Source organism: Pelodiscus sinensis, chromosome 6 (assembly GCF_049634645.1).
Source record: "Pelodiscus sinensis isolate JC-2024 chromosome 6, ASM4963464v1, whole genome shotgun sequence".
Taxonomy (NCBI): Eukaryota; Metazoa; Chordata; order Testudines; family Trionychidae; genus Pelodiscus; species Pelodiscus sinensis.
Genome location: NC_134716.1, coordinates 84,349,171 through 84,362,976, shown reverse-complemented (window position 1 = coordinate 84,362,976; position 13,806 = coordinate 84,349,171). Strand labels below are relative to the sequence as shown.

The 13,806-nt window shown below is 47.8% G+C and overlaps 1 protein-coding gene across 8 annotated transcripts in view; it reads left to right on the top strand.

Annotated features, from left to right (window-relative positions):
• Positions 1-13,806, top strand: part of ANKRD31 (ankyrin repeat domain 31) — a 195,420-nt gene that overhangs the window by 87,842 nt on the left and 93,772 nt on the right. For all 8 annotated transcript variants that reach the window (XR_012904845.1, XM_075932280.1, XM_075932281.1 and 5 more), the window contains one exon: positions 9,374-9,516. Coding sequence is in view for 7 of the 8 variants with exons in the window: in XM_075932280.1 (XP_075788395.1) it covers positions 9,374-9,516 (143 nt within the window). In the remaining variant the exon portion in view is untranslated. The remainder of the gene's footprint in view (positions 1-9,373; positions 9,517-13,806) is intronic.

Sequence of the window (13,806 nt, the reverse complement as noted above, 5' to 3'; positions counted from 1 at the left end):
TTAAATCCCTGATCGTTCGAACCCCGTGCCACGCGGCTACACGTGGCACGAACTAGGTAGTTCGGACTAGGCTTCCTCATTCCACGAGGAGTAACGGTAGTTCAGACTAGGAAGCCTAGTCTGAACTACCTAGTTCGTGCCGTGTGTAGCCGCGCGGCACGGGGTTCGAACGAGCAGGGATTTAAAAATGGCGGCGCCCAGTTTATGCAAATGAAGCCCGGGAAATTCAAATCCCGGGCTTCATTTGCAAGTGCGGTATGCCTACATTACCCTGCTAGTTCGAACTAGGAGGGTAGTGTAGACATACCCTATGACTGGTGGGACTCAGAGGGTATGTCTAGACTACATGGCTCCGTCGACGGAGCCATGTAGATTTGTTTGTTCGGCAAAGGGAAATGAAGCCGCTATTTAAATAATCGTGGCTTCATTTAAATTTAAATGGCTGCCCCGCTCTGCTGATCAGCTGTTTGTTGGCAGATCGGGGCAGTCTGGACGCTCCCCTGTCAACATGAAAGCCCTTTATTAACCTCCCCGGTAAACCTCATCCTACGAGGCATAACGGGGAGGTCGATAAAGGGCTTTCAGGTAGGCGTGGGAGCATCCAGACTAGCGCGCTGAGCCGACAAAAGCTGATCAGCTGTTTGTCGTCTCAGTGTGGCAGCCATTTAAATTTAAATGAAGTTGTGATTATTTAAATCGCGGCTTCATTTCCCTCTGCTGATCAGCCTAATCTACATGGCTCCATCAACGGAGCCATGTAGTATAGACACACCTAGAGTGACTGCTTTTCAGCAGCAGATAGAACTGCAGTAGCCACTGATGTGTCTGCCACCAGCTAAGGCCTGATGGCATCACGCTTAGAAAACGTGTGGTGAGATGAGCAGGTGGCTGCCCGATAAATGTCTTTGAGAGGCACATTGCTGAGGAATTCCATGGATGTTGCTGTAGCACAGTTGGAGTGTGTTCTCGGTGCCGCCCTTAGTGATTTGTTGCGAAGGGACTGGCACTGGAATATGCAACCTGCTATCAGTTTGGAAATGCATTGTGTAGAAATTGGGTTGCCCCTGGAGTCGTTTGCAATAGAGATGAACAGACGTGGGGACTGTGACGTAGTGGGGGTACTTGCTGGGATGTGGTGACCCCTGCTGTCTGGAGCAAGACCCAGCAGGGAAGCCCCACTAGGCAGAGGTAATGCCAAACTTGTTGAACCAGTGGCCAGACACCCCCCATGGAGAGGAACAAAGGAAGGTGGAATGCTGCCCTGGCTGGGGGGGCAGGGCTGGAAGAGGGCTAGTTAGTTCCTGTCTGGAAGGCAGGGAATAAGGAGCTGGGGAGGGGGCTGGGACTCCCCTATCTCAAGGGGGGGCACTGAGGCCTCTTAGCCCCAGTTCCTGTAACCAGATTACATCTGTGCTGGAGGAGCAATAAACCACCCTCAATTCCACTGGCTGGTGCAGTCTGTTTGTGCCATTTCGGGGTGCAGGAGACGGGGAACCCCCAACGCGCCATCACAGGGACTTGCAAAACTTCTGAGTTCTGTCGATATAAAAAGCCAAAGCCCGTCTGACATCCAAGAATGAAGAATGGCATGGATAGGAGATGTATGTAGCTTTGGAAAAAATGCAGGTAGGACTATGGGCTCATTGATGTGGAAGCAGGTACTGACTTTAGGTAGAAAAGCTGGATGTGGTCTCAGAGTCACTTTGTCTTTGGCAAAGACGGTGTATGGTGGGCCCACCATTAGGGCTCCTATCTCGCTCACCTTCTTGCGGAGGTGATGGCCACTAGAAAAAGCACCCTCATTGTGAGGAGTAGGAGAGGGCATGTGACCATAGGTTCGAAGGGAGGTCTCATAAGAAACTTAAGCATCAGGTTTAGGTTCCATGAGGGCGGTGGGGTCCTGCAAGGGGATAAGGGTTCTGGAGTCCCTTCAGAAATCTGGTGACTGGATGTGTGAACAGTGATGACCCCTCAATGAGGTCATAGAAGGCCGCAATGGCCGCCAAGTGTACTTTAATGGATGAAATAGATAGGGGGCCACTCTTCAAGCCATGTAAGTAATAAAGTACTGTATGAAGTGGGGCTTTGCCAGGGTTGACATGTGTCTGATGACACCATTTTTGCATGTAAGTTTTTCTAGTAGACTGCCTCCTGCTATGTAGAAGGATGGTTTTCACTTGTTTAGAGCAGCCCACTTCAGCTCCACAGAGCCAGACAGGAGTCAAGCCTGGAGGTGAAGGGTCTGAGGATAAGGGTGAAGTAATTTGCCCACATTCTGGGAGAGGAACCTTTGTGGAAGAGGATATGGTGGTTTGATGGACACGCGCTGAAGGTATGGGAATCAGGTCTGTCTGGACCAAGATGGAGCTACTAGGATGACCTGAGCTCTGTCTGAGTGGATCTTGTGCAGGATTATGGGGACCAATGGCAGTGGAGGGAAGGCAAAGTGAATCAGTTCGTCTCATGGGATTAGAAACGCATCGCCCTTGGATCCCCTGCCCAGTCCTGCTTGGGAACAGAAATGAGGGAATTTAGTGTTGCTCATGGTTGCGAAAAGATCTGTCATTGGAAATCCCCACCTGTGAAAAATGGAATCTGTCACCACTGGACGGAGTTCCCACTTGTGATCTATGGCAAAATTGCAGCTGAGAGCATTGCCATGACATTGTTGACCCCTGGTAAATATGCTTCCCTTAAAAAGATCCCATGCTAGATACACCAATTCCAGAGCCATACAGCCTATGCTCAGAGGGATCAGCAGCAAGCTCCACCCTGTCTGTTTGTGTAAAACATGGTGGTAGTATTGTCCGTCAGCATGCGAACGGTGCAGTTGTTGATGGTCAAGACAAAGTATCTACATGCATTTTGGACAGCTCTGAGCTATAACAGATTGATGTGCAGCATGGCCTCATGAGGTAACCATTTGTCCTGTATCATATGTTGGTGTAAGTGGACACTCCACCCTATCAGTGAGGCGTCGGTTCTGATCTGTAGTGATGGTTCCGGTTGAAGAAAGGGGACCCTTGAGAGTAAATTGCGGGGGGATGACCACCATTTGAGAGAGTCTAGTGTTTGCTTGGGCACCAGAACCAGCTTGTGCAACGGGTGCTATAATGGTTTATAGACTGTTGCCAACCAATGCTGGAAGACATGGAAATGTAGGCGTGCATACTGGACCACATAAGTGGTGGCCTCCATATGGCCCTTCAGTTGGAGGCAAATATGGGCCATCGTAGAGGGGTTCACTAATAGGGTGTCAACTAGGTCACTTAGTGTATCAAATTGTTGTTGAGGTAGCTATGTTTTGGCTGATATAGAGTGGAGCTGTGCTCTTATGTATTCCCAAGTCCTGCACAGGATTGAGAGTCAACTTGTACTCGTTTAATAGGAGTCCTAACTAGTTGAAAAGTCTTTTGGTCTTTGACACCACTTCTGTTGCCTCAATTCCAGTGCAACCCTTTATTAGGCAATTGTCTAGGTATGGGAAGATCACAACCCATTGACGTCAAAGGTATGCTGTGACTACTGTTAGGACCTTTGAAAAAACCCACGGGATGGAGGATAGGCTGAAGAGGAGGACCTAGTATTGGAAACGATCATCCCCCATGGTGAATCTCAGGTAGTGTCTGTGTGTAGGATGTATTGAGATGTGAAAGTATGTGTCCTGCAGGTTGAGGGCTGAGAACCAGTCCCTTTCTTCCACTGTTGGAATTGGAACCTCCTCTGTAGCTCCCATCTGGAGAAGCTGATCGATCTCTTGCTTGAGAGGTATCTAGTGAGAGGGGTCTCTGGAGAGGGACTGGGAAGGGGGGAGGATAGGTGGAAGTGAGGTGAACAGGATTGTATATCCCGCTAGGATGATTTCCATAACCCGCTGGTCAGATGCTATTGCGTCCCAATGATGAAGGAAGGGACATAGCCTGTGGTCAAATATATGACTGATTTTGCACTGGTTAAACAGGGAGGTCGGGCAGACCTTTGACCAACATTTCAAATCTGTTGTTTAGAAGCCTGTACACCAGAGGAGCGTAGTTGTTGTGAACACCTCCTCTGGATACGTTGTCTGGAACAGCCGGCGGAGGAACAGAGCGCTGCTGGGGAGATGGAACTGCGGCGATTCTCAGCACCGGGCTGCCTGTGTGCAGCTGCGGCGTGAAGAGGTGGAGCGCCAGCAGATGCCAGGATGCTGGCATGACATGGCCCCGCTGATTTTAAAGGTCCGCGGCAGCTCGGCTCTGGCTGCATGTCCTCGGCAGCTGGCTGCGGCGCGCGGTGGAGCCAGGCCCCGCCCCTCCGACTCCAGTCCTGCCACGGCCCCAGCCCCTTGCTGGCAAGAGACCGCTTCCCTGTGGGTTGGGAGTGAGGGGTGCTTGTCCATAGGGAGGGGCTGGACAGGGCAGGGAAAAGGCTGCTGTGACCCAGCAGCGAGTGAAAGGGGGAGTTCACTTGAAGCGCCTTTGCCTTTATGGAAAAAAAGGAATGAAAATGCTATTTGCTATTCATAGGTCTAAAATGCTGGGACAAAAATGAAAACAAACAAACAAAAAAACCCATTGCAAAATGCAAACGTGTAAAAGACAACAAAAAAGGGGGCGAGGAATGTTTTGCTTGGCCCTGGGGGAGGGAAAGCAGTTGGGCTGGGCTGTGGGGAGGGTAGGGGAGTGGAAAAATATGGGGAAGGGGCTTGTGCTGAGGGGAAGGGATGGGAGGAGGTCAGGAGAAGGAGAAGAAGAAGAAAAAGAAAGGGGAAGGCACCAAGGGACAGGGATGCAGGAGAGACAAATCCCAGGGGGCCAAGTGCAGACAATGAGGAAAAGGGCAGGAGGGGAGATGTCAGTGGGAGGGGGAACAGGGTGATGCTGGGAGCGGAGAGGGTAAGGGCACTGGGGGTTAGAGGGAGGAGGGGGAGGTGTTGGGAGAAGGCTTGAAAGAAGGGGTGGGCATGAGGAAGGTGGGGATGGAGCAAGGCATGTGTGAGGGCACAGGGGCATGAGGGGAATGGGGGCAGAGGGTGCTGAGGTGGTGGGTATCAGGGAAAAAGAGGGCAAAGGGGGAAGGGGCAATGAGGGAAGAGGGAGGAACCAAGAGGGTGCAGGTGCCAGGAGATTCTGGGGGTGAAGCAGAAGGGCAGACATCTGCAGGGGAGGAGCCAGCATCAGAGGAGAGAGGCAGGGCAGGTGTGTAGAGGGAGGTGTTAGGAGAGGGGATGAGGAGAGGTAGCTCACTTGATCAGAGTGGGGCTACTGGAGGAGTGGGCACAGGGGGGAGAGAAAGGCTGGTGGAGGGGGGCAGGTCTCAGGAAGGCTGAGGGCAGCGAGAAGGGCAGGAGGCAGGACAGCAGAGGGAAAAGGTAGAAGTTTGTAAGATATTTATTAATAACTTTGGTGATATTTATTAAGAATGTATTAGTAATTACTGTTCTTATTTTTATTAGGAATTTATGTCATTAAAAAAAACACTTTTGGGGGGGTGGCGAGTCCCTTTTTTGTCTGATGAGTAGGGTTTTCCATAATTCGTCGAGCCCTGCTCATGACCACAGCTGAAGCAGTTACTCTTGTTGCTGTGTCGGCTACATCAATTGCCGAGAGCAGCGCGGTGCAGGCTATTGTGTGCCCCTCACGGATGATCACTCTGAGGATGGGTCTCTTGGATTCTGTCAGGTGTTCCATCAATTCGGCTAACTTCGAGTAGTTGTCGGAATTGTGGTTGGCTAGAAGGGCGGAGTAATTCTCTATTCTGAGTTGCAGGGTGGCCAAAGAGTACACCTTTCTGCCAAATTGGTCTACCCTCTTGTTGTTCTTTGTCCCCAGTGTTCTGTTTAAACGGAGGGACTTTTGACTGTTAGTTTGCTGCGTCTACCACCAATGAGCTTGGTTGAGGGTGGGAAAAAAATAAGTCTAATATTTCTTGTCCACTTTCTTACATATTGGTTGGGCTGATGCAGGCATCTACCAGACATCATCGGACACCTCAATGATAGCCTTGTCTATTGGCAACACAATCCTGCCCTAGAATGAAGGACGAATGTTCTTTAGGAGGCAGTGTTGTTTCTCTTGAAGTTTCACTTCCTGTGTCATAGCTACCCTCTTAATAAGATCTTGAAACTGCTTCAAGTTGTCGGAGGTATGTGCGTCCTCAGGTACTGTAGGCTCCTCAAGGGAGGCAGATTAATTGTCTTGTGGTAGTTGAGTGTTGTCTTGATTGTCCAAGAGCTGGCACTCCCTCTCCTCTGTCTCTGGCATGGTGAGGAGAGTGTGAGATGGTGAATTTGGTGGAAGCCTTTTCGGCACAGGGAATGGGTTAACCTGCTGATGTGTAGATGGTCCCCAGTAGTCCCAGGATACCCAGTGGGGTGGGTAGTGCCAGTCAGGGTGCCACTAGGGATGGTACAGGCATTCCCTGTAACAATGGTATTGTTGGGACATGGTGGGAAATGAGTGTTGCGAGGAGAACATGCTTCTCCTATCATATTCATATGCCCCAGGGTGCCCCTGCAAGTGCAGGGATCTCCTGTAGTCTGGAAATGAACACTGTGGAAGGGGTACTGGAAATTGTTCTCTTGTTGGAGTGGGTGGGCGGTGCCTTCCTCTATTTCCATTTTTCGACAAGTCTTTTTTATTTTGACTAATGCATTGCCGTCAGCCTGGGCTGGCTGCCTGTTGATAGAAGCCTCCACCATGGGAGATGCTGAAGAAGCTGGTGCGGCAGGAGGTGGCGTCGGGGATTTGAGGGGCTGCTTTGAAGCTGGCTTCATGTCCTCCTCCGGTGCCATGCTTTGGAGCATTTGCTTCGGCACTGGTGCTTGTTTGTACTCTCTCTACGGTACTGAGGAGGAGTGCACAGGTACCACGTTGAGTTTCAGTGCCAGGGCAGTGGCGCTTGATGTGGCAGCAGTGATCTAGCTGGTAAGACCCTGTTATCCTGATGTCTCTGTGGTGTTGAAGAGGCAGATTTCTGCTTTGGAGGGTCTGCTGATTGCCCCACTGAGGGCTCACCTGCTGGCTGCATAGCTTTTTTTAAGAGGATCATGTTCAGCCTGAGTTCCCGATTCTTTCTGGCTCTGGCTGTTAAACTGCGGCAATGATCGTGCTTTTGAGAGTGTGTGCAACTCACCCAGGGATTTTATGCAGCTTCTGTGGCCATCAGAGACCAGCATTGGGTCATTGCAGCTGCGGCACTTTTTAAAGCCCTGAGCACCCGGCTTACTGTTGGCCGTTAACACTCATGTTTGAGAGCTGTGGTGTGGGTTGTTCTTGCTTACACCAACAGTCGGTTTGCAGTGAGGCTTGCTGCTTGTGTCTTATCAAGCAGTTAATTTGTTTCTTCTTTTCTTCCCTTTTCTTTTTTTTTTTAAGTGTGCGGTTGACTAGATGAAAGTGAAGCCTCCACCGCTTGAGTGCTACGCTGAGGGAACAGCTCCTACTGTTCCCCCTTTTTTTGTTTTTAAATTTCTTTGCAGTGGCAAGAATGTAGCAGAAGTTACTGTAGCTGCAGGAGGTCAAAAGATCAATAGGAGAAAGTAAAACCTCCTGTGAGGAGAGAGAGAGCCTGAGGCGGGAGGAGAGCTCCATCCGTGACCAAGGGAGGTAGAAGAGGAACTAAAGGGGGGAGTCAGGATGCACATGAAGCGGCCAACTGCCAACAGTGCAAGCCACCTGCTCTGCGGTCATGGCCCGACTGCTAACTGCTATGAAAAAGCTCTGATTCTGTGGCTCTGGGGATGACCCGTCACCTTACATGGACCATCCACGGGGACAACATTCAAAGAAGACACTTTGTTATCCAGCACTCTGTTAACAAGAAATCTTTGTTAACCAGCATTGCCCCCAGCCACAATATCACTGCGTCTTCAAGTGCCTGCATCTGACTCCCGTTTGTCCAGCCAGTCATTGCAGGGCTTCTGACAGCTGGCACTGCCAGCTGACATCATCAGCAGTTGCCTCCTTCCTTCTCAGCCTGCCTTGAGCTGCTGGGAATCAGATCTGCCGGTAGCAGGAAGGGCAGAGCAATAAGCTTTGTTATTAAGAACATTCAATTAACCAGCAACTCCCACTCCTCACGAGTGCTTGATAACAACGCTTTCACTGTGTCATCTTAACTCTGACAGCCTATGTAAAAAGATTGTTGGATACAGTAATTCCTCATTTAACACTATCGATATGTTTCAGAAAATGATCATGTTAAGTGAAAACGTGTTATGCAGGGTCAATTTTCCCATTGAAAATAATGGAAAAGGTGGAGGTTGCGTTTCAAGCGGTGGTGTCTGTTGGGACCGGGACATAAGGTTGGGGGAGAAAGGGGACTGGGTTACAGCAGGGAGGGGAGGTGTTTGGCTTTGGGGAAGGGAAGTGGAGGAGAGGGGATGGGGATTGGGTTGTGAGTATGTCCCTGTGACAGGTCTGCCAGGACCTGCACTGCGTCTGGCGAGGGGGGGTCGCCAGGAAACAGCGTGGCGAACCTTCCGCGGCTTTGCAGGGAGGCGGGGGAAGCCCTGCCCAGCTGCTGGCAGTGAGCTGGCTGGGGAAACCTAGCCGCTGGCCTGCAAGCGCAGGCGGAGGAGAGGGGGCAAGGCGTCCAGCGAGGGGGAGTCAGCGAGGAATGGCGCAGCAAGCGGCGAACCCTCTGCCGCTTTGCAGGGAGGCGGGGGAAGCCCCGCGCAGCTACTGGCAACGGGCTGGCTGGGGAAATTGTGTTATTTCGGGGACAGTCGTGTAATTCAAAAAACGTTCCCTTAAAATAAAATCGTGCTATCGTGAAAACGTGTTAAGTGGGCACGTGTTAAATGAGGAATTACTGTATATCTGTATCGCAACTGGAGGTATATTTCCCAATTTAAGTAGACCTATGCATGCTAGCTGTGCTTGAGCTAGTGTGTTAAAAATAGCAGTAGCCTGGGCTAGCCACATGAGTACATATCTAGGACCTCAGATAAGGTTGTACTCAAGTGGCTAGCCCAACCTGCTGCACATGTTTCTGTAGCTCTAGTGCTAGTAGCACATGTATGTCTACCCATGCTAGTAATTACACGTCCCAACTGCTGTATAGACATATCCAAAGCATAAAGTTTTATCCACAGAGGTATGCAAAGACTAAGGTTTCTCTCTTTTTTGATTCAATTCACAATCTAATATCTACATTTGTTATCGCATGCAGTTCTTAGGCAAGGGCAGATTTTGATAATTGGGACCTCTCACCTACATTACTTTTGAACCATATAAAAACGTGGTCAACTTATTCTTAAAATATTGCAATTTCAAATATATTTAGATTATTTTAAAAATTAAAACTTTGTCAAATATTCTACATAACTGATAACAATTTGTGTGAAGAATATGAAATGTAAGATTTAGCTGAATATTTTACTTTGTCATAGGTTGGACTCCACTACATGAAGCCAGTATAGCAGGTTTTTATAAGACAGCAAATGAGCTTTTGAAAGCCGGAGCTGATGTTAACTGTAAAGGAAGTGAACAAGTAACACCAATACAGGATGCAGTTAAAGAGGGCCATTATGAGGTACAATTTCTATATTTGGGCACAAACTACATTTTATACATCATAAAAATTCTGGTGATTGGGTCAGGGAGGTCACATAGCATTTCAGTTTCATTTCATATGTTGCTAATTATTTAGAATTTAGGGTTATATTTTAAAATTTGAGGATATAAGGAGTTCTTGCTGCCTGACTTCTGATAAAATCATGAGCAACATTTTATAGATTTGTTCTTTAGTGTATGATAGCAGAAATTAGCTGTATTTTTCTAACTTTTGGGGGGATACTTTACTAAATAGTATATTAAAATAGCACAGAAAAATAATCTAAGTTGATAATGCTACAAATCTCCTGCTTCAGGTTGTACGAGGACATCAAAATATACATTACTGCACAATTGTATATGGTGTTTGTACTGCCTTTTGAAGAGAGTCTGCTGTTGGAGACAAAATATTTAACTGAATATGTGTCAGGGTTTTGATCTGAACTGACCAATATTTTTTTCTGTTTTTTTCCTACAGTAAAACTTCAATTGTCTGGCATCCAGTGGTCCGGCACTCTCAATAGTCCGGCACCAACAGGAACTCGGAAATGCTCCGGCCAGCCAGACTATTGGAGCTGCTCCGCACCGCTCCCCCAAGTCTGCTGCTGCCGTTGCTGAAACTGACCAGCTGTGGACCTGGGGAAGCAGCGCAGAGCAGAGCAGCTAGGGTGCTTCTGGGTTGGTCCCGTAGCACCGCCCCTCACCCCCCTGCTCGGTGCCTGGCAGCACCCCACCTGCTCTGCCCCACAGCTTCCCCTAGTCCGCCACTGCTGAAACCGACCAGTGGCGGACTTGGGGAAGCCCTGGGACAGAGAAGCTGGGGTGCTGCTGGCTTGGTCCCACAGCACCACCCCTCACCTGAGCGGCGCTGCGGGACCAACCCGGCAGCACCCCACCTGTTCTGCCCCACGCTTCCACAAGTCTGCCGCTGCTGAAACTGACCAGCGGTGGACTTGGGGAAGTCACGGGGAAGAGCAGCTGGGGTGCTGCCGGGTTGGTCCCGCAGCGTCGCCCCTCACCAGCATCTGGTTCGCCCCACACCGCACTGTTCCCCGCCAGACCCTCCCCCCTGACCCATCACAGCCCCCCTTCCAGAGTACCTCCTGATACTCCGGCATATCTAATAATCCAGCACCCCCTGGGTCCCAAAGGTGCCAGATTATCGGAAGTCTGCTGTATATGCATAACAAGTGGCTGCTAGAGCACAAGTTTAAAATTTATGAGTGTAGGTTTTTCCAGCTACCTTATCTCCTACATTTGCTCTGCCCTTTCCCTCATTCTTGCTACTTCTACAGTCACTCATAATTTCTATTTCCTTCCTCTCCATTGACTGTCATGTGTTCAAGATATCAGTTATGAAAGGAGCCAGAAGACACCAAGGACAAGCTCCACCTATACTATTATACACAAAATAGTAGAGAGAAACAAAACAGACTTACATATATCTGTTCAACTAAATGAGGTAGTTTTAGCACAGACATTATAGTAACATCTACACTTAGGATAATACAGAAGGGTACATCTACACTAGCTCGTTAGTTCGAGCTAGGTAGGGTAATGAGGGCAAGCGGAGATGCAAATGAAGCCCGGGATTTAAATATCCCGGGCTTCAGTTGCATGTTCCCGGGCGCCGCCATTTTTAAATCCCCCTTAGTGCAAACTCCGTGCCCGCGGCTACACGAGGAGTAACGGTAGTTCAAATTAGGATCTTTAATTCGAGCTACCTACTCCGTGCCGCATGTAGCTGCGGGCACGGAGTTCGGACTAAGGGGGATTTAAAAATGGCAGCGCCCGGGAACATGCAAGTGAAGCCCAGGATATTTAAATCCCGGGCTTCATTTGCAACTCCGCTTGCCCTCGTTACCCTACCTAGCTCGAACTAACGAGCTAGTGTAAACGTACCCCAAGGTATTCAGCTTTAAGGATATAGACATACATATACTTATTTCTGTAAATCACACGCAGTTCCACAGTTAGCAAGCTTACAATTTCCAGATGGGAGATCATAGACCTGTCTTTCCCCATGTAGAGAGGTGTCCACAAATGCATTTGCTGGTAAAAACAGGTTCAGCTTCTATTTGCAGCAAGTAAGTATGTGAGAATACCTTACCCAGTCGCTCCCACTGATTATCTTTCCTACAATTATATTTATACTCGGCTTGGTCATTCTAATAATATCTACCACTTGATTACGTATTGTATAAGATACCTAAAATGCCCAATGCCCTTATTTGGGGTACATCCTGCTACTCAGGATGTTTCAAAAACTGTGTGTGTGATTAACAATTTTATAGCTGCACCTACAATGCCCAGTGTCCTTATTTGGGGTTATCAGGGCTCAATTCCCCAACCTAGCACTTTGAGTATAGATATGGGGGCCAACTAGCAGAATAAATTCTGTAAGAACCTATCTCTGTATTTCCCAGAGACAAACTTGTCCAGACTCAGTTTTCCTGAGACCCAAAAAGAAAGACGATTGGTTGCTGTCACCATCAAGTGTAAATAAAAATATAAAATAAACCATTTTCCAGGGAAGAGATCCCTTCCTTGAGGCAAAACTCTCCCCCGCCCCAACCTCCATTTTGCTTGGAGTTGGGAAAACAAACAGAGATAATCCGCAGAGAACAAGGGGGCTCTGCTTCTCCCAGGTAACTTAGGCACATAGGTTTAACGACATAAAAATCAACTAATACTGGTTAACCAAAACAAAAAGAAAACCTTTTATTATTAAAACAAGACTACTGTTGCAAGCATAGTAAATGACTAGTTGTTAAAAGCCATGGAATTAGACTCAAGGAGAATTGCTGGGTAGTAATTCCTTAGTTACAAAAGAGAAAAACAGTTAACCAGCTCAGACATAATTTCCAAACCCCCAAACAAGAAAAACAAGAAAACCTGACTATCTAAAATTTTCCCTACTTACACATTTCAGTGAATTCAAGGAGTCTGTTTCTGGGAAAGTCAGTCTCTCCTGCTACCTAGGGAAAAACTGTTCTACCCAAAATAAAAGAAGAGAAAAAAAACTCTCTCTTGGTTTTAAATTCCTTATCTGCATTTCATTGGCTGAATGCCCAAAGCCCCCTCCTTCAGGTGCATCTCTAGAGTTTCTTAACCCTTTTCTAACTCTCTAGGTAAGTAAGACTCTCCTTTGTAGCTCCTATTCATGACGGGTACATCCTGCTTCTCAAGATGTTGCAATAACTATATGCTTGATTAACAGTTTTATAGCTGCATCTGCTTTTTCTTATCAGAAATAAAATATACCAGTTTACTTCTGCTTCTTTGGGAGCCTAACCCAGAATTCAAAGGGGCGGCAGGAACTGTGGGATGACTGCGCACAGTGCATCAGTGTTAGGAGTCAATATTATCCATGGCAGTGAGAGACACTCCATGTAAGGATATGTGCCTTCAACTTTATAAAATTGGATTCTAAAAGTCAACCTCAATAAATTTGACCTAATTTTGTAGTGTAGAGAATTTAGAGGAAGGCTCACTATAGATTCAGTGCTCCTTTATTTTAAATCTCTCTTACCATTGGCTGAACAGGGGAGGTCAAGAAAAAGCTCTGTCAATGACAGAATCACCTACAAACTGTGAATTTAGGAAGAGCTCTCCTAGGGCATGTCTACACTAGGAAATTATTTATGAGGTAAATAGGATGAAGTTTAATAAAGACAAATGCAAAGTGCTCCACTTAGGAAGGAACAATTAGTTTCATACATACAGAATGGGAAGCAACTGTCTGGGAAGGAGTATGGCAGAAAGGTATCCAGGGGTTATAGTGGACCACAAGCTGAATATGAGTCAGCAGTGTGATGCTGTTGCAAAGAAAGCAAATATGATTCTGGGATGCATTAACAGGTGTGTTGTAAGCAAGACACGAGAAGTCCTTCTTCTGCTCTGCTCTGCTCTGCTCTGCGCTGGTTAGGCCTCAATTGGAGTATTGTGTTCAGTTCTGGGCACCACATTTCAAGAAAGATGTGAAGAAATTGGAGAGGGTCCAGAGAAGAGCAACGAGAATGATTAAAGGTCTAGAGAACATGACCTATGAGGGAAGACTGAAGGTATTGGGTTTGTTTAGTTTAGAAAAGAGAAGATTGAGGGGGGACATGATAGCAGTTTTCAGATATCTAAAAGGGTGTCATAAGGAGGAGGGAGAAAACTTGTTCATCTTGGCCCTCTGGGGATAGAACAAGAAGCAATGGGCTTAAACTGCAGCAAGGGAGGTTTAGGTTGGACATTAGGAAAAAGTTCCTAACTGTCAGGGTAG